Source organism: Triturus cristatus, chromosome 2_1 (genome assembly GCF_964204655.1).
Source record: "Triturus cristatus chromosome 2_1, aTriCri1.1, whole genome shotgun sequence".
NCBI classification, from domain to species: Eukaryota; Metazoa; Chordata; class Amphibia; order Caudata; family Salamandridae; genus Triturus; species Triturus cristatus.
In genome coordinates, this window is record NC_140581.1 from 630,397,844 (window position 1) to 630,419,498 (window position 21,655).

The window sequence follows — 21,655 nt, forward strand, 5'->3', positions numbered from 1 at the left end:
ATTGCCTACTTGTGAATTGCTCAGAGATCATTTATGGTATGGCTGTCTGACCCTTATGGTAACAACAAATAGAACTATACATAAAGCATCTTATAAGCACCCAATACAGTAACATATTTATGTAATTAGAAAAACTGTTTGCTGATTGTGTTAGTTAAATGTGTCATCTGTGATGAAGCCAGTTTCTTATTAAGTTGGCTATCCCAAAAATACTTAGAGAATCTGAATTAGCCGAGATGGACTTATTTTACGTAAAGATGTATTTGACTGTGTGATGCTCTCAGATTAGAATTGCCATGTGAAGAAATATTTGTGAACTGTCTGTCACAAATTCTGTGAAAATTGATACATTCTAAAACAATTGTAGGAACACATGCTCATTAAGTTAAGGTGTAACTCCCTCGATAGTCACTAAAACACTAAATCTAGTGTCTTTCAAAAATGTAACATAAATAAGTATGCATGCACAGAGAAAGAGGCACCAAAAAACCCTTGTGCATAAAGTGAACCTGATTAAGTAAAGTCACTCCCACTGGTACCGTACCTGCATATCAGAAAAGTCACTCCCATTGTAGCTGCAGGCTTACCTATGATAAGTCTTGAAAAAAGTCCCCTTCAGGTAAATATTATACACAGCAACTCACTTTACCTCACACACCCTTAATGCACCAGTCAGATGAAAAGTGAACAAAGAGGAAATGTAACTAAACGAATAAATAAAAATAATAAAATACAAATTTTATTCGCAACATAATTAGGAGCACAGTATACAATATATTATATCTAATTATTGTACTCCCTTCTAAACTTAAAACAATAATATTAAAAACAATGATATTCATAAACACACAGTTAGCCTAAATTACATCAGTACAAGACAGACTAAATTAATATACACAATTGGGAACACAAAAAAGGAAAAATGACTCCTATTGACAAGGAAATACTACATCAGTTAGGCACAGATCAATTTATGATTGCTGAAACTATTATTCCAATTCTTTCATTCAGTATAGTTGTCTCCACAAACTTAACGTGGTTTCCATTTCTAAGAGCATCGACGCGTTTCGGTGGGCAATCAATATATAGCCAACACCTTCTTCAGGAGTCAGTAATATATAGTCACGTGGCCCGGGGGATATCCGACCACTCTCCGGTGTGGCTGTATTGGAGGGCCCCAGTCAAGAGAATGTTGTGCCCCCACGGATTGACCCCTGGCACCTCACGACCCCCAATTTAAGGACAGTGTTAGGGAGTGCGCTGACTGTTTCTTAACAGAGAACCAGGGTTTAGTTGACTCCAAGGTGACAATGTGGGAAGCATTTAAAACAGTCCTCAGAGGGCACGCCTAGGTGCACATCAGGGCATCCAATAAGGAACAAAAACTAAAAGGTGTGCAGCTTGAAAAGGAGATCCTGGACTTGGAGACCAAGGTGATAGCGCAGGAAGGGACACTGAGTGAGTTGAAGCATCGCCTCTCCCTTAGGCAAAAAGAGTTGAGAGATTTGCTGGAAGGGAAAGCTAGGGCCCAGGCGAGAGCCTTGAGATTCATGGTTTATGAAATAGGTGATAAGGCCAGCAAGTTGCTGGTGGCTTGAGGGGCGTGGAACTTCTGCGAGGTGAGTTCCAGAAATCCTGGGAGAAAGAGGGGATAGATTTGTGATGGGACGGGAAGATATATACTCTTCCACAGCGAAACACACCGAGGCGGACTGCATGGACATCCTCAGGGATATCAGGCTGTTGGACCTACCAAAGGGGGACAGGAAAATAACCTGAGGGTGGAGGAGATGAGCCTGGCCGCATGCGCATTGAGTTCAAGGAATGCCTCGGGTCCAAACGGTATCCCGGTCGAATTGTATAAATGTATGCTGGACAAGACGATGCCCCATCTCCTATATATGTTTCAAGAAGCCGAAAAGACAGGGAGGTTGCCCCATGATCAGCGGACAGCAATGATAATCGTCATACCCAAAGAGGGTAAGCCTCCAACGCGCTGTGGGTCATACTGACCAATATCACTGCTCAACCTCGAAGTAAAGGTTCTAGCAAAGGTTCTGGCGAAGCGGCTGAATGTAGTTCTGACATCTCTGGTGCACCCGGACCAGTCGAGCTTCATGCCACATAGGGGCACTAGATTAAATCTCATTAAATTATTTGGAATCCTTCATGTAACAGACCGGACCCCTTCGTTGCCGGTGGCACTCCTTTCCCTGGACGCCATAATGGCGTTTGATAGCCTGGAGTGGAACTACTTGTGGGCGGTACTGGAGCGCATGGGATTTGGACCTAAGTTTATTGGTTGGATAAGACTGCTATATAAACAACTGCTGGCCAGAGTGAGGGTCAACGCAACAGTCTCCAGAGAATTCCCTCTACACAAAGGGACCAGGCAGGGTTGTCCTCTATCCCCGATTTTTTTTGCCGTGGCCCTCGATAAGTTGGCGGCATGGATCCACCAAGACCCCTTAATATGGGGTATCCCAGTAGGTGGATGAGTTGGAAGACTGTATATCCCTGTATGCGGACGACATCCTGCTGTATTTTCAGTGTCCGTGGCAATCAATAGATGGAATTCTGCAGATATTCTGCATTTTCTGAGTTTTCTCAGGATATTGTATCAATTGTGATAAGTCCCTACTGTTTCCACTGGCCGGGGTGTCCCTAAAGTAAACTAACCTCTAGATGCGAAGTCCCGGTGGAGCTAGTGGGGTTTAAGGACCTGGGGATGCATATAACGATAAATCTACAAGACTTCCATGACCAGAGCCTTTTGCCTCAGGATGCCCAGAGATGGAAGATGTTACCGCTGACTTTGATGGGTAGAGTGGCACTATTCAAAACGATGACACTCCCAAGGTTGTTATATGTCCTGCAGAATTCCCCCTATTGGATTCCAATTAAATTCTTCAACTTTATAGAGGCAGAACAACGCTCACTGCTGTGGAATGGAGGGGTATCACGAATAGCGCTCCGTAAACTGTAAAGGGGCGTTTATGATGGGGGGGTTGGCGATCCCTGATGTGAATCTATACTACTGGGCATCTCAGCTGATCGTGGTGAATGGCTGGGTGTTCAGTGACTGGAACGAGCCAGCGTATTGCGTTGAAAGATTATATATGGGAAACAGGGGATATAGCTCCCTGCTTTATGACAAGAAGGCAGCCAAGGACCTGCCGACGCACACACAGTGACCAAAATATGGTGGGAAGGGGCAAAATACCTGGGTTGGAACAACAGACTGACAGAGTTGACCCCCCTGTGGATGGGTCACCAACTGACAGAAGTATTGCACCAGACTACTTGGGACTGCTGTGAACAGCCTGGTAGGGGGACGTAGGCACACTGGAGGACTCAGATTATGTACAGGCCCTGCAAAGCCCTAAGGAAGTGACAATAAGCTCCCGGTTCCGCCTAATTCAATTGAACGTTCCACAGAGTATACTGCTCCCGGGGACTGCTGAGCCGTCTTGACAAGGCAGACTCAGCCCTATGCCACAGGGGGCACATTCTATCATCTCATCTGGGAGTGTCATGAAACTCAGAAATATTGGGGCAGAGTTAGAGACATCATGTCACAAGTGACTGGGCTGTCAATCCCGTTGGAGCTGCCATGGTTCTTACTGGGTATAGTCGGGGAGGAGGTCTGGCCTAGATACACTAAAATATGGCTGGCCTTGGGAGGTGTTGTGGCTAAGCGTAACCTGGCCAGGTGCTGGGGGGCAAGGGCACTACCACGAGCCGGGGACTGGTAAACAGATATGGACAGGTGCTGGCTTGCAGAGCATACAATCTACCAAAGATGAGGTTGTCCTAAAAATGCGAGAAAATCTGGAATCCATGGCGGGGCTTCCGAGGGCTGTGAGGGGGTTCTGAATTTGTGTGCTGAGCACTGTATATCTAATGTAATACCTTCTAAGATAACAAAAAGTTAGGAATGTAAACAACTGGTCAACATATCACTACTGTAACCTGTATTACTTATATATTGGTTATGTGTTGTTGCAATAAAAAGATTTATTTAAAAAAAATGTAACAACAGATTTTCAAAGACTTTGAGATTGTCGTCAAGAGAAGGCTGATCCCGTGCAAATCCTTTCTAAAATGAAATCATTGGCCCACTTTTTGTCAGCCACATCTTTTGATTCATTATGGTAATGCGCCAGTTATAGGCGGTAGAAGACAACTTTGGCTGATGCTGTGAAAATTAGAGGCCTCCCAACAGGTCCTAATTAATCGTTTGCCTGTTAATTGCCCTAAACCTAGTGATCTAGTCTAGATGTTGTCGGCTGAAGAGAAAACAATAATGCTTCAACCATTTAAAACTCCTGTTGGAAAGGAATCCTTTCTCTGGAAGAGAACTTTCCAAGTTCTTAAGGATTCTCAATGTCCCTTTAGACGTCAGGCTCATGGTCAGGGAGCCGCCTTGTCGGTCAAATGCCAACCACAATCCATGGAGTCCAAGCAAACTCGAACACAATGTCTATATTATGGAGATGTTGGGAGGAAGAGTTTCAGGTTTATTTTCTCAGTGGAAAGCCCTAGACACAGACAGATCGGTTCTTTCAATTGTAAAGAATGGCTACAACATAGACTTTTATTCTCTTGCTCCAGTTTCTGTGTTTGTGTCAACCCAGTTTCCACTAGTGTAACCAAAGATTCACTGATAGCTGGAATCCAGAGTCATCTTCAGAAAGGGGCTATTGTTCCCATACCGGACTCGCCAAAAGGACTTGGATTTTATTCAAGGATCTTTTTAGATCCAAAGGTGGATGGCACGTTCAGACCAGTCTTAGACCACAAGACTCTAAACAAATGTGTTTGTTGTCCCTCATTCAAAATCATAACTCTGCAAGCGATAATTCCTCTAATCGCTTAAGGTGATTTCCTGATAAAGCTGGATCTCCGAGAAGCATAGTTCCACGTGTTTTATTAATCGAAGCAGTCAGCAGTTCTTGAGATTTGTCCTGGGAAATCAGCATTTCCAGTTCAAAGCATTGTCATTCGGCCTGTATACTTCCCATTGTGCATTCACCAAGGTATTGGCTCAACTGGTAGCTTCTTTGCATTTACAAAGAATTCAAAATTTCCCGTACCTCCATGATTGACTCATCTCTGATTGTTCTTTCTTTAAGGCACAAAAGAGTCTTGACAAGCTTTGCCAGTGTCTGAGGTCGAAGGGGTTCATCATCAATTTGATAAGGTCCAGTCTTCTGCCAGAGCACCTAAATACTTTTTATTGGAGACCTGTTCGACACCCAGGAGGGAAAGGTGTTTTTGACGTGGAAAATGAACTTGCAACTTAATTTGCAGAGGTTGCGGTCTCGCCGCATGCCACTGTCTGATCCTGACTGAGGGTTCAGGGTCTGATGTTATCTACAACAGCAAAAACTCCCTGATCTCACCATCATTTAAAATCACTGGTGAATTATCTTCTAAGCCTTTGGTCTCTGCAGCAGTAGAACTATGGGCAGATAATTTCAGCTTTGGAGGACTTCAAACTAGAATTACAATGGTGGTTGGATCCCCAGAATTTAGTGAAGGGTACTCCATTCAGGTTTCTGGTCCCCGCAGTCTTGACAATGGATGCAAGTGCATGGAGGTGGGGAGCGACTCTGCGAAAGATCCAAAGAAGTCAGAGTTGGTCTCCATTGGACAAGGAACAATCTTCAGACTGGACAGAGCTAATGGCAATTTTTGCCGGGCACTTAAAGTCCTTTCCCCTAACTTGATAGAGAATTCAGTTGTGGTGAGAAAGGACAATCAAGTTGCCAAGAATTACATCAACAGACGGGAGTACAAGAGTAAAACCCCTAGCTTCCATAGCCCACCAGATTTGCTCCTGGGAGGAGCAGAATGTTCTAAATCTAACAGCCTTATATCTTCGAGTGACACAGAATGTTCTATCAGACAGACTCAACCGGAACCTCCCCTCCACTCTGGATTATCATCTACCGGAGGAAATACTTTGGGAAATAGTGGCAAAGTTCAGGAATCCATAGTTAGATCTTTTTGTCTCCCCCAACAATGCCCTTTGCTCCAAACTCTTTCTCCTCAGGCGATGGATGCCATGTTAGTCTGCTGGTCGAAAGTGATTCTTTATGCCTTTCTTCTGATTCCCCTCCTCCCAAAGATGCTTCAGAAGATTCAGGAAGAGAAGGTTGTAGTTATTCTGGTGGCCCCATTTTGGCCTCGTCGGCCGTGGTTTCTGTTTCTGAAACAAATGTCAGCTGCACAGGCTTTTCATCTTCCTGTTTCTCCTTCTCTTCTCAAAGAAGTGCATCTTTCGATAAATTAGCTGATGGATCTAAATCTGACAACCGTAGCTCTTGAGAGGCGATCTCTCCAACTTTTAGGTTGTTCGGCAGAGGTGGCGCCTGAGATACTAGCCTCCAGAAAACCTTCTACTCTTGCCTCCTATTCTAAGCACTGGAGAACCTTTGAACAGTGGTGTGGTCTTAAGAATCTGAGAGCTGCAAATTGTGATATGTTTCAGATTCTGGAATTTTTGAGAGACGGTTTTCTGAAAGGGCTGGTGCCTTTAACACTTTCAGCGCAATGGGCTGCAATAAAGGGTGTTGTGTGGTATCCAATTAAAGTTTAAACTTTCTAGTCCCATTAGTATCTAAATTGCTAAAGTGCTTCAGAAAAAGGAAAACTGTTGTTCCTATGCCTTGTGTAACCTGAGGTATTTCGGTGTTTTTGGAAGGCTTACATAGGCTTCCTTTTGAGCCTTTGGAAACAGCGCCTTTATTTTGGTTATCGACAAAAGTGTCTTTCCTCATAGCAATACCATCAGCTAAAAGGTTAAGGCAGCTGAGGGCGTTGGTCATCTCATTTCCTTATCTCAGATTTTTCGCAGACAGGGTGATTGTAAAACTAGAAGCTAAATCTAGACCTACAGTTCAACCCAGTTTTCATTTAGACCAGGTATTTTCTAATGTTGAAGGCAGTGGAATTCCGTCTGTCTCGTATTTTAAAAGAGCAGTAACAATTTATTTAGCTAGAACTAAGGACCTTAGAATCTTTAGCGCTCATTTCCTATGGCTTAGCCAAGAAATAAAAATGTGTCTACTCCTACTCTCAGTCTTTCTGTCAGAGAGGCGATCTCACAAGCCTATGTTTCTGTTGGTCATTCTCCATGGGGCAAGTCCAGCGTCGTTCCACTACAGCGGTTTCCACCTCTTGGACAGAAACAGCAGGGGTTTCTTTACAAGAAATATGTTTTACTGCAACCTGATCTACGCCAAATACTTTTGTTTCTCATTATTGTTTACATTTCCTGCAATAATGTAATATGAAGTCTGCATCAGGAATTTTGAAAACAGCAATGAAACAATTGTTTTGATTTTGTTTATGGTGTCTATGAAATTCAATAAATTAATAAGGCATTTAACAATCTGTGTTGGCACAGTTAGTTCATGCTTATGTAAATCATCAAGTGTTCAGGACTGGGACAGGGAGCAAGGACGAAGGGTGTAATAATTACATTACTTACCAGTAATCTTCATTACCCTGAGTCCTAGTGTCCCCTGTCCCAGCCCTACAGCCTGCCTTCCACAGAACCCTTCCCCCCCCCCCCTTTTAGGGATTTCATCAGTATAAATTACCTTCAACTGCAGGACGCCTTGATGGGAAGGGAAGGTTCTTGAGGGTTGATTTCATTAGCATAGTAGAAAGACTGTTGTGTGTCTTTCTTCTTGTTTGAAAGCTTAAAGGAAGTGGCTGCCTGGGGGTCGGACTCCTCAAGTGTTCAGGACTAGGACTCAGGATAATGAAGATTACCGGTAAGTAATGGAATAAATAGAAAGCACCTTTGTTCTCAGCATATAGCCTTTAAAGGTTTTCCTCCAGCGTGGATCATTAACTGCCCAGAGCTTTCCCGCCCATCTGACCGAAGCCACAGTTCTGGAGAGTGATCCAGCTGCTGTAGACCAACCGATATATTTCAATTTATTACCTATGCTTGAGATAGTTTTAAATAACAGTTTATGGGAGATGTTAAATAATGAGGGCCTGAGATGGAGTGAGTGAGCCCTACAGTTAGAAGCAATAAGTGAAAATGTGCTCCAGAGACATAGAATATTAAGAACATCTATACTATTGTGTATACTGCCGTCTTGTAATGAAAGTCGTTTAAAATCAAGCTATTTTTTTCGCAAATAGTTAAGAACTTGGTAGTACATTTATGAAATAATGGGATGGTGAAAAATAGCATCTAACTGGTATTCTTTCTTCTAGGCGATTCAGAGCACAAACTTGAGTCCAGTTCTGGTGGACTTTTAGGAAGACTTAGAGGTATGTTGATTACTACATTATTAAGAGTATCCCATTACTCCTATTTTAAGATGATTAAAATATATTATATTGCCTATGTATTTTTTAAATTAAATGCAGATTACTTATATATACGGCCCAGGCTTGAAACAAGTAATTTATTTTCTCTAGTGTACACACCAAACCGAATTATGTCTAAGAATGTGTGTGTTCTTTAGGGTAAAAATGTACTGCTCCTCAAAGCTATCGTATTGAGACTGACAATGCAAGTTTAACTTTAGGCCTAAATAACTTATGGTGGATGGAAAGGTCTCCAGCCATTTATTTGATGGATAGACAGGTCTTTTGGAAACAGGATTTGGTCCCTTTATCTATCAAGAGATTTGTGTTTTGATGCATGGGTTTTGACAGGAAGGATCCTTGGAAAGGGTTGCCTTCAAGTCATTGAAGAGCACTAGAATGTGTACTGCCCAAGTTCTGTTGGTTGGTCAAGTTACTCCGGGTAAAGGTTCCCAGTATTCTGATGGCTTATCGCTCCATCCTTGCCACGGAATGGCAGATTGACCAGAAGGTGCTTGATCTCAGTTTCTGAGATGGAATGTAATTAGGAGGCTAGCTCATGCTTGGAAAATGGGTCAGTGTCCACATAGGCGTTATGTATGGTTCTGAGAATGCTGAACCTCTATTAAATGTCAGAGCAGACAAATTCAGCTGATAATGCATAGCGGATAACAAGTGGTAACCGCATTCAGAGGTGGTGCAGGACATCTTCCACTGATATGGAGTACATGTGCCAACACTTTTGCATGTTGGAGTTCCCAACTAACAAAACTCTCTCACAGAGATGCTTGGGACTCATGCATGTTTTCCCACTGCTAACTCTGTGGTACCCGGAACTTCTGGGCATGAGTTTCAGTCCTCCAATCAGGCTGCCTCTTCAGGAGGATTTTCTGACACCGTAGCGGAGCAAGGTCTTGCACCCAGGCTTGTGCAATGTACACCTCCACATGTGGAAATTGCTTTGCGGCAGTTGACTGAATTCTGTCGACCTCCTGAAGTAGTGGATGTCATCCTGGTGGGTAGGCATCCTACAAAATTCATTTATGCAAGGTGCTGGGACAAGTTTGTATTTTGGAGTAGTATCCGTAATACAGACCCAATACAAGCCAAACTGTTAGATGTGTTATTCTTTGTTCAGTCTTTGGCCCAGTAGGATTTGCAGTGGACACTGAAAAGTTTCTTGTCAGCCATTTCGCCCTTTTTGCATTTACTGGACCAACAGTAATTGTTCAAATCACCTGTGTTTTCTTAAAGGCTTGGCTCATATGTTTCCCTAAGCCTTTTGTGATGCCACAGTTGAACCTTAACTGGGCCCTAACTTTTCTGAGGAGTACCCCTTTAAACTGCTTCACAGCCGCCCCCTACACCTACTGACCCTGAAGACGGTTTTCCTCTTTGCGATAAGATCATCCCTTTGGGTGAGTGAGCTTCAAGTTTTGTCAGACACTTTACACAATCTTCTTTACGGACAAGCTGGTGCTGAGGACCAAAGTGACTTTTCTCCCTCAGGTTGTGACTTCTTTTCACGTTAGCCAATCTATCACTTTTCTGACGTTCTTTGCCCCACCTCACCCCTCCAAGGAGGAGGGGAGACTATCAGCTAGACTTCAAAATGGTGCTCAGTTTTTATATTGATCATACCAAAAACCATCGGCTTGTTGATCAGCTCTTTGTGGGATTCTCTGGAGCAAAGAAAGGCATAGTAGAGCAGAAGAGGACTTTGTCTAGATGTCTAGTCCTCTGTATTAAAATCTGGTATGCGATGGCAAAGAAAGAGCCTCCGGAAAGTACATTCTAGTGGGGCCAAGGCTCCTACCACCACATTAGCACACAGAGTGCTAACTTGCATATTTGTAAGGCTGCTGAGTGGGCATATGTGTTTACTTGTATATCCTTTCTACAATCAATATAATAATTCAAGGCCCTTTTGGGGTACTACTTATGGCGCTTCTCCTCCTGTTTTCAAGGAGTGAGGGGGAGCAAATAATGCTGCAAGAGTGATTAAATGCCTAACATGGAAAAAAGTCACAACTTTTGGTAAAACGCCGTTTGAGTCTTCCACACCAGGGTGTAGGGCGGTTGTACTGAAAGTGACTGCAGTTCACTCATGTGATTAGCTGATGTAACCACAATTAAGACAGTCTTCAAGGTTAGGAGATGCAGCGAGCAGCTATGAATAGATTCAAAAGCCATACACATAAGGAATGTTAACAAAGCGAAGCTCCCACTGTGGTATCACTAATGGCTTGGAAGGAAATGTGTGTCAAACCTTTTTTAAATCTCATCATAACAGGTGATTTAGATATGAATGGATGGTCTGACAAATGTGGAAAGGCCAAAAAGTCCACAAGTAACGTTTTACAGTCAGACAAAGTAAAAAGACATCCACCAGCTTAGCTTATAAGTGGTCAGTATCCTGTGTACCACACCAGGTTACAAATTTGTTCTAGTGCATAGCAAAAATGGACTTCGTGGAGCAGTGTCTGGCAGTGATGGTGACATATACCACTTCAAGTGGCAGATTGAAAGCAGTTAATTGCGGATGCTTAGTCTCCAAACATGAAGGTGCAAGTTGTGTAGATTTGGGTTGAGCACCCTGCCATGCTGCTGTGACAGGTTCTCCCAAAGTGTAAGCCTGATCGAAGGACTGGTGCACATGCTCATAAGCTGTGGGTACTATACACAGGTGGCCTAATCCAGAGCAACTAGGATGATTTGGGCCCAGTCATTCTTGATATTTTTCATAATTTGAGGAAGGAGAAACAGTGGCGGGAACGCATACAGTTGTCCCTTATCCCATTCCAGCCAGAATGTGTGTGTACTGTACTTGTAGAAACTCTGAAGTGCAAAATTGTTGACATTGCATACTCTTGATGATGGTGATAAAATCGAGTCAGGCATGGTGATGGAAGACTCCCTGCGACTCAAGATACAGATTCCACTTGTAATCTGCTAGACAAGTTTGTTTGCACTGGCATTCGGGACCTCACCAGGTGGTTAGTGATCCCCCACTAGGAAGATGTCTTGGTGATTTGGCCGCCTACAGAGATGCAAAGACTCTTGGCACAGGCCGCACACCATGCTGTTTGTTGCAATACCACATAGCGTCTGTAAAAACCTACACCAGTTTCCCTTAATGGACGGCAAGGAGGCCTCCAGGGTCTGATGAAGGCCCGGATCTCCAACAGGTTCATATAGAGTTAGCACTTTACTGGAGACCAGAGACCCCTGATCTCCACCTCCCCAAATGCCCCCCGCATCCCAACAGCGGTGCCTCTATCGCCAACATGCTGTGGGTTGAGATGGAAGAGTGGCCAGCCACAGGACAGATTGTGTCTGGTCAGTTACCACTGCAGTCATGGGTCACCTCCGATGAGACCTTGATGGTGTAGGAAAGGTGGTCTTGATTCTGCCAAGCGGCAAAGCATGGCACCTGCCACTGACGACCCCCATAATACTTGTGTTTCTGTATGCCTTGTGTTTACTTGTAGCCACCAATTCCAGGTAGTCCTTTTAGTTCAACCTGTCGCTTCCCATGTCTGAATGACGCCATCCATCTTGTGCATAATAGTCTTTCATTTGCATGTTCTTACCGTGCTTCAGATAACGTTTTGCATGGTAAGAGCATGTAAAGCAAGAGCATGCATGAGAATTTAATGGCAGTTTCGGACCTCGTTTCCTATTAGACCAAACGTGGTATTATTTCAAAGCACAGTATCTCGCATAAAAACAGCATTGTACTAATAGTCTTAATGTCTGTTTCATGGGGTATACTACAGGGCCCTCACCATGGTGGTTAGGTCATCCCTGTCCCCAGAATTGATCACCGATATGCTGGACTACAAAGATTAGGCACTAGTGCTGAACGTTCTGTCATTAAGACAGTCTGGTGTGAATTTTCTTGCACATTTGTCTAAATATATTGTGTTTTCCCCCAATTATAATATTAAATACATTTTCACAGCAGCGCTCCTATGCACCAATGACAGTTCATTCCATGACTCTTTCTGCACCCTAGATGCAGATCAAAAAACAATTGGAGGTTACCTGTGTGCAGATCTCTAATTTGGAGCCTTTTTAGATGGTTAAAAGAGGCCACTCCACGTAACGGAGAGGTGGAAGTGCAGTGATGAAACTGTGGTTAAATAGAGTATCCATCAGAAATAGCGTTACCAAAGGTAAGTAAATTGTTCTGCTGGTGTATCCTTCGAACTCATGGGTACTCGCAAACATTTTCCCTGGGACCAAAGGATTAGGTCTGTGGTGTGACAGAGGGCCACATTGATGCCAGCAGGGCAGCGGTCCGGGGAAGGGGGGGCAAAGTGGGTGTAGGGGAAGCAAAGCATGTACATGTAGTGACTGAATTTCACAATGTGAAACCAGAAAAGTGGTTTCCCCACTTGGCTACATTGTGTGATCCTAGCCAATTGTTTTATATCACTTTCCCTCCTTTTTCTTCATATCACATATAAGAGGACCTCACAATACATGACATAAGGATGTGCGCTGTATAAAACCTTCTCATGTGTTGAATGTTTTAAGCTATCATGATGTTCATGTATTAAAGCAACTCAGGTCACACAAAGGGAGCACACAACAACTGACTTGCCTCTTAGTTCACTATTGGGATTGTTGTCAGGGTGGTGGGCAAGCATGAATGTTTCTATATTGATGTTCGAAAACTCACTCTTTAAAAAAAAATACTTCTCAATAAACTGATGTAATCTGATATTCTAAAGTGAAATGGTTCTACTTGTTAATGAAATACAGTTTTATGAAATTTCAAGAGACTTTATCATATTTTACACATTTGCTTCAAGATGTCTTTAAAAATGGAAGTGTTCCTAAAGTTAAGTGGTGCTGAACACCCTGTTTACTTCCTTTCTTGAACTTCAATTAACCTTTAAATGCATGCTTTCCTGTTTATTTAACATATTTCTAATATTAGTGGTGAGTTGAGTAAACAGCAGCCCAGTGCTGCTGTTGACCAGAGGGCCGTATGTAAAGGTCAGGAGTGCCGCATGCAGCCATCAGGCTGTATTTTGAGAATCACTGTTCTAACGGCAGATTCCTAACCTATAGAATAGATACCAAAGCCATATCCCTATACCCCTCCTTTTGAGGTCCAGTTGATGGAATCTCGAATCCTTTTTCGAGGAATGAGGCAGAGCGAAGAATGTTGCAAGGATGATGGATTGACAAATGTGAAAAGGATTCATGAATTTTGACAAAAAGATCACCCTGGTCCACAAAGCTACTTTGGAAAAAAGGTGGTGTTGGATGGCGGCACCAAAAGACCCTGTAGCTCACTTACATGACAAGCTGAAGAGCTGCAATGAATATAGACAGTCTATAAAGTCAGAAGATGCAACAAGCAGCTGTGCATCGTCTCATAGAGATTATTCATGAGAAACATCAAAACCATGTTAAGGTTCACTGTGGCATCACAAATGGTTTGGGAGGGAGCATGTGTGTCAAACCTTTCATAAAGCGCATCATTACAGGTGACTAAATTACCGACAAATGCCAAAAGACCCGGCAAATAACTTTTATTAGTGCCAACTACTAGGCTTTGCGGGAACAAAACAAACAATAAAACCGCCAACTGTTTGGCTTGCAAATGATCTGTTTTGTGAATTCCACACCAGGCCACCAATTTGCCACAGCGCCAGGCGCATAAATAGACTTCATAGGAAGGCTTCTAGCAGCAAAGATGGCATCCATGGCCTCAGGTGGCAGATCAAACACATTCAACTACTGCTGCTCAATCTCTACGCATGGAGGTGTAGACTGTACAGGTTCATATGCAGAACCCTGCCGTGCTGCTATGACGGATGATCCTCCAAAAGAGGTAGCCTGATCGGAGGACAAATGCTCATGCCCAGACGTTCCGGGTACCACACTCCCATGGCCAAAACCGCTTCTGCTAAGGTATGGCCATTTCTGACCTTCTTCAGGACCTAGGGCAGCAGAGGTTGAAAGACGTACAGGAGTCCCACGCTTCATTCTAGCCTGAATAAGTCTCCTAGAGAGAGCACTATAGGGAACTTCAACACGTAGAAGTTTTGACATTCCGCATTCTCTAAAAAAGATCCAGCCAGGGTTCTCCCTACTGTCAGAAGATGCCCGGTTTCACCTTGGGGTGTAATCGCCACTTGTGATCCACCAGATGTTGCCAGCTGAGCTTGTCTGCCTTGATTTTTAAAGATCCCATCAGGTAGTTCACCACCAGTGAGATGCCCTGATGCTCCAGCGGCACAGCACCATTTGGTAAGGGACACCGATTCCCACTGGCCCTGATTGTTCCAGTAAAACAACAGCAGTGCTGTTCATGAAAACCTGAATCATCCTTCCCTTAAAGGGCAGCAGGAAGGCCTTCAACACCAAGCAGGTGGCCTGCAGCTCCAACAATTTTATGTGTTCCTGTCAGAGACCAGAGCCTTCTGATATCCAGCTCTCCTAAATGGCAGATCAGTCACCACTGTCAGCTCTGGGTGGGAGAAGGGTCTGCAGCCGGTCTGGCTACATTTTTTTCCCAAATCTTTTTATTGACATTTTCAGTAAAAAGAACAATATAAAATAGAGCACTGTTAGAAACAAAGCCATCACACACTTCGGCACTTTAAGAACTCTCCTCTTCCCCGCTCCTCCCCTCCCAGTGCGATTCTTAACATTGCTTAATGGTTCTGCTCAGGCCATCCATTCGCAGACAACAACAGTGTTTGGGGCACCACAAATATTATCTCTTTAGTCCTTCAGTGTCCCCAAATTTTTATCCATTTTCGAGGGCAGACCCGGTCTTCATAGATGATCCTTGTAGCCGGCATGCACCAGTTCATGTCGTGTTTCCAACCTTCTAACTGGGACACCTGTTACACTCCCCACATTTTGCCAATATTTTTTTTTACGATGGCAAACACCAATATTAGTGATATATGTTCCATACGAAGCAGGTTTATTTCCTGCCAAGCATTCAAGAGACACCATTTCGCTGTTGGGATAAGGGAGGATCCACATACCTTGTTTAGACACTCGGGCCCTCATTTATGGGGTTTTGGCGTAGGGCAGTGCTGCAAGTCACCATGCTGCGCTGCCCTACATCAAAGTGAAAGGGAAGGAATTCTCCGTATTTATCCATTATGGTGCATTCCGGTCCTTTCCCCCTGCGTTGTCTCCATTTCGGCAGCCTAGCGCCAACTTAGGCATCCTTGCAGCATGGTTTAAGGGTGACTGTGTTGTCGGCAGGATTGTTTTTGTGCAGGAAGGGGCACCATCCTGCACAGAAACACTCCAAAGAGGCGAAGAGAAGAACAAAATGCCTTGTTACGCCTCACCTTGGGTGGCGTAAGATTTTACCATTTCCCCAGGTTTACATGCTCTCGTAAATCTGGGGAAGTGTCAATATCCATGGGTGTTGAGTGGGAAAACCCACCCCAATGCTCCCTGATGCAACTCAGCAATTTGTGCTGCCGTGCCGTACTCCATATCTATGTGGCTTTGCGTGGACTCATAGATATGATTTTGTGATTTGCACCACCAGAGCATCACAAAAAGTGACGCTCCGGCGGCGCAAGGTGCTCGTAAATATGCCCCTCAATTACTGCCACCCAAAAGCCCTGTATTTTTTGACATTCCCAAAATCCTGTGGTAAAAGGTACCCATGTGACCACAACCCCGTCTGCAGGTGACACTTGAACAACGTGGTCAAGGATTAATATGAAAGGTGAAGGATTTTTAATTGTACCAGGCGGAAAGCTGAAAATATGTGTCAGAAGTCGAGCTTCCTGTACCCTTCTTGTCTGCAAATCACCTTGAAACATCAAATCCCAGAATGCCTTGCAGGAGATAGTACATTGTATGCCTTCCCATGTTGCATTAGGACAGGTCAGGTGACTGCTATCAGCATATAGGCTGCCTGCTCACATTCACAAGTGCTTGGCCTTACTTCCTGCCTGAGGACCACGCCCCATTTTTCCTGTGTGGACCCTTCCCGTAATGGCTACTCGCCAGTCTCCTAATTGACCTGTTTCATCGGAACCCTTCTTTGGGAACCCACTTGTCTTCACGCGCTGGAAACGCGCTCCTGCCTTGTTTTTGCCGACTGCGCGGTTGAAACAAATCCTTGTTACTTTGTATCCAGCCTGTTGCCGACTGCGAGAGGAAGCGCGGTTGAATCAAATCCTTGTTACTTTGTATCCAGCCTGTTGCCGACTGCGCGAGGAAGCGCGGTTGAATAATCTTCGCAACATGGTATCCGTTCTGTTCCCGTCAGCGAGTACTTCGCTAGAGACCAGCCTCTGACTACCAACCTCGGTAAGCGCTGTGAAAATCTTTATGGACACGAACTGTGTAAAGCGCTGTTGAAATCTTTATGGACACGAATTGTGTAAAGCGCTGTTGAAATCTTTATTGACAAGAACTGGGTAAAACGCTGTTGAAATCTTTATTGACACAAACTGGGTAAAGCGTTACTTCAGGATAACAAGCCTTGCACTGCAAAACAACTATCAGTGCACAGCATAACGTCGCCACGGAGAAAGGATTACAGAAACTACTCTTCGTGTGGAGGAACACTAAAGACAGCGCGCTGTAAGACGCTGTAATCACATATTGTTTTTGGTCCTGCCTTTCTCGCATTGGATTCAGAGAGGTGCAGATTCCTTCCATTTGTTCATTTCATTTATAAGAAGAGACCTTCAGTTCGTTTGCTACAAGTCTTGGTTATGTAAGTATGAGAAGGCATAGAATGTAAGAGAGCAGTGGTATTATTAACAAGGGGATAGGGCTTCTGAATCCTTTTTTGTTTTCTGTCTCCCTGTAGGAACCGGACGCCCTGTGCCTGACTTCTGTGTAGAAGACCTGGTGGTCCTTTCTGGTCTCTTCGCTCTCTGAGGGGTCTACGTCTTCCTGTAGTGTGTTCTATACCTATAGAGGAGTGGACTCTGGGAGAGCGAAAAGATACTATCTTCGCTCCCGTGGATATTGGACTATCTGTCGTTGGGACAAGGACCGGACATATGACCACCTCTTTAAGGGAGGCCGTGGCCTCCTGTCAGTCGTCATCCTTGAGACCCCCAGATCATGCGCCCAGCTCTCACGGAAGTGTGTCAGGTCTTCAGGTGTGCCTTAGAGTATTTTCTTGTATGTCAGTTATGTGGCCCTGCGTGGCATATATTCGTCAAGTAGTCTGTCCTCCAACTGTGAAGACTTCGATAGTACAGTTTCCCTCGGCAGCACTGCCTTCAGTACATATTTGACCTACAAATAGTGATATGCCTCAGTAGGTGCCAAATGGTAGTTTTGCTGTAAGTCTGTAAAGGGGACGACATCACCATGTTGCCATAAGTCCCCCATCCTTGGCGATGCCAATTAGGTGCCACTTATCAAAGTCTGAGAAGATGTCTCAATGTTCCCAGTGCAGATGTGTCCCAGAGGAGTGTAACCTGTGGGATCTTCCTTTTCCAGCCCAGGGTTCGAGTGACTGTGTGCCAGATCTCAACATTATTGTTGTCAGCCCCTCGAGTTTCAAGCACCTGGGGTGCCCCCCGCCTCCCAGTACTAGCTTGTCCATCGGGTAGGCCAGATCATCGGGGGCCCAAAGACCCAACCATTGATAGTGGACAGATGTGCTGCCCAGTTGTACCTTTGGATGTATGGCAAGGCCACTCCACTATCGTAGCAACCCCTCATCAATTTATGTTGTGCAATTCGCACTGGGCCGCCATCCCACAAGAACATTCCGATCTCACCTTTTATAGCCTTAAAGTAAGATCCGTGAACTAGTTAGGGTGTGTTTTGCAAAATATATGGAAAACAAGGCATGTACGTCATTTTAAACACATCTTCTCTTGCTGGATCATCAGTGGGAGGGATCGCCAATGTTGTACATCTCGCTTTAATATTTCTAAAGGTGGCACCAGGTTCTTGTAAAAGACAAAAAATAACAAGGTAGCGGAAGCCCTCAGCATCCAGTTCCTCAGAGCACTCACGGGGAAATCTAGGCAGTCCCACTGGCAGGGTGTATGTTTGGGATTAACGGCAATTCATCGTGTACCCTGAGTAGCCATGAAATATATGAAATATCTGCATTAACCTGTCCAGTGTAAGCTCTGGATCTGTCCCATATAGAAGGACATCGTATGCGTATAAGAAGATTTTATCCTCGCCATTGTTTGGTCCATTGCAGGCCCCAGACCATGGGTCCTGTCTTATCCAGGCCGACAAGGGTTCCAATACAAGCACAAAGACGACAAGGGGCATACTTGCAGTGTACCTTGCTGCAGTCGAAAGCCCCGGGACGTTCCCCCGTTTAGCATCACTTGTACGAGTGAATCGCCATATAGAAGTCGTACCCATTTGATAAAACTTGGACCAAAGCCCAATCTAGCCAGCACCTCAAACATATACCCCCATTTAACAGAGTCAAATGCCATTCATTCATCTGAGAATACTAGTGCCCATTCCTGTAGTTGGGGAGCCCTGCTCAGCATGTTATGGAGAAAACTCATGTTTAGAGTGGTGCTACGATTAGGCATGAAGCTTGATTGATCCAGGTGTATCAGGCCAGAGATCACCTTGGTGGGGCGGGTGGCCAGGACTTGGGCCAGAATCTCGGCCTCCGCAAAAAAGAGACATATTGGCGAATAATAGGCACAGTCATCAGGCGGGATTCTCCTCCTTTGGGATTAGCACTATGGTGACCAGACTTTGGTCTATGGGCAGTGCATCCAACCTGTGACTCTCTACAAATATCTTCAGGAGTTGAGCACTTTGTATAGTTTGATCAGTATCCCGTTGGGGCCAACCGCCTTGCCTGAGGACAATTCCCGCACTGCTGTCGCCATTTCCTCTTCTGTGATCTCCTCTTCGAGGAGCACCTGATCCGTGTTAAGTATGGTTGTATGGTCTGGCTACATTTGAGCAGCCATGACTGCAGATCTTGCTTAGTCTCCTCCGAAACCTAGATGATGTCCTGTTGCAGGGATTCTGCTCATGCACAGAACTATGCGCAGGAAACCAGGACCGCAGTGAATTGTGGTGTACCAAAAACTCACCTCAGTATCCAGAACCCCTATCCGACCAGCATCAGTGTTTTTTTCGTTCTCCGTATCATCTCGAAGCTACCAATGATTAGACAACCCAGAACAAGCGACTTAGAGTACTCTCAGGAATGGTGGGAATCAGAAACACCTTTTCGTTATTATTCTCATATCAGTCCACAACAAAAATAATCGGAGACACAGTAAAGTTTAAAATGTTTATTTTTAACTACGTGCTCTAATATGCAGTACTTTGGCTAACATAAGCAGACAAATGAATAAAAATAAAACCATCAACATTGTTACAATACCATAGAAAATGAAGGGAGAAATTATGTTATAAATAAAGTGGAATATAACCACCCTCCCTTCACAAGAAAACTAGTATTATGAAACTAATAGAAGGTCTCTAGGTTTGAATGGGGAACCCCATACCGTAAAGATCAGCTTAGGTGAATCACATCACAGGATCAGCTCTGCTCTGTGTCTGGAAAAGGTCTTCTCCAAAGTGTCTGAATCATGCATGCAAAATGCAATATTAAAGGCACTCGAGTTTCAGATAGTTGCAGCTGTGTACATGTTATGGCTAGAGCGTGGGCCGATCAACATGAATTCAAAAGCATACATTGTTATTTTGGCCCTGACGGCTTCTGCACACAGTGTTCAGACCAAGGTCGCGGTGCACGTCTAGGGATGTGAACAACAGACCGTTCTCATGTGAAGAAAAAGCAAGCAAGCAGTTTTCTTATAATAACAGCTACCTGCAGTGTCGTGTGCAAAAGCAGCAAAAGTGGCAAGATGGCGTTTTAATTCTAAGACGCTTATGCTAACATAGCAATGTGTGTACCTGGAGCTCTGTCTCCACTACACCCTCCCTTGATCGGACCACGAACAAATAGGGATGCAAATTAGGAACGCAGAGTTCAAGTTCGACAGAGACAGAACCAAGTTCATGTATTGTCCATCCATATTAGTGGTAGTGAAAGTTCGAAAAACCCGCTTGAAAAGGGAAAAACTATGTAAACTCTCGCAAAGGCTCGACAGAGCCTAGATGTGGAGTAAAAAAAAAAAATTGAAAAAACTCAAAAACTTGTGGTTTGCCTATTGGAAGATGGACAACTTCCAAGTTAATCCATCAACGTGTAAGCACCATAAGTAGCAACAGCCTCCAAGAGGAAGTCATTATAATGTTCTGTAAAAGATTCCGCCATCCAGTCTAGCAAAGTAAATGAACATACATGTTCTTCGATAACCGGAGCCTCTAGCACAATCAGAGGACAACTTGCGTGTTCTTCAAGATACCTTCTCGCCAAGAAGTCATACGCTGCCGTATAGATATCCCAATTCCCTAGGACTCCATGTGCCGCTACACAGGCCATAATCCAGATACCAGAACAGTCTTTAACTCATGAGCCACTAAGGGACTCATCAGTCGATCATAATCCAGGGCAGGAGACACCGAGTTCGACAGGCACAAATCCAGAGCCCATTCGAAAGGACAATCTAGGTAATGAAAAACAGGTTGCACGCAAGTAAAGTAGGAAAACCGGAAGGACAATCCATAGGCTACGCTTAAAGTGGCCAGAGGTAAAGTTCCATAATATTCAAGCATCCGGTTACGAAGTTGGAGCAGCCGGGACAGGCTGTCGTGTGATGCATATTGTGCAGCCATTGCGCAGCAAGCAGACCAACAGGAGCACACCAGCGGTGAGGGCGAGAATCAACGGGAGCCCGCCAAAAACGCTGGAAAAAATAGAATGAAAAAATGTCGGTATCACACCAAATATTGTTTGGAAGCAGGTCACGAGGCCGGAGCCCACAACTTTGAAAAAATGCGCTAAGCCAGTGGTTGACGAGGCATTGAATATAGAATGAATCAGAGCACCGAAATGAAGGGGGAGATCAGTATTTCAAAGCGCATGCACCTCGGTGCGGGTGTTAGCTACGTGAAGGACGAATGTTTCACGGGAGGAAGTCAGTGCGACTTCTTTTTGAGACAATAGAGCCCTTATTCTGCTCATCTTGTTAAACTCTGCTTTCAAGGTTGGGATGGAAGGCCAGATGGATACGTCCCGTCTCCCATGCGGGGGCGGAAAAAGGACATTTTTACAGCATACTACGCATTGTGAGACAGTTACAATGTACGGGATTCCTATTAGCATTCCGCAGCATGCCTCATTATTTAAAAGCAAATAACTACTGTTAGCTAATAATGTAAAAGTGGGCGTAATTGCTGGCACAGGTTTTCCCTTTAGAATGCAAGCTAAATTAGGTGCCTG

General features: G+C 44.4%; 1 protein-coding gene across 9 annotated transcripts in view; it reads left to right on the forward strand.

The window, feature by feature from the left end:
- Positions 1–21,655, forward strand: part of PAM (peptidylglycine alpha-amidating monooxygenase) — a 1,234,044-nt gene that overhangs the window by 1,194,074 nt on the left and 18,315 nt on the right. For all 9 annotated transcript variants that reach the window (XM_085632559.1, XM_085632564.1, XM_085632562.1 and 6 more), the window contains one exon: positions 8,242–8,298. In XM_085632559.1, coding sequence (XP_085488685.1) covers positions 8,242–8,298 — 57 coding nt within the window. The remainder of the gene's footprint in view (positions 1–8,241; positions 8,299–21,655) is intronic.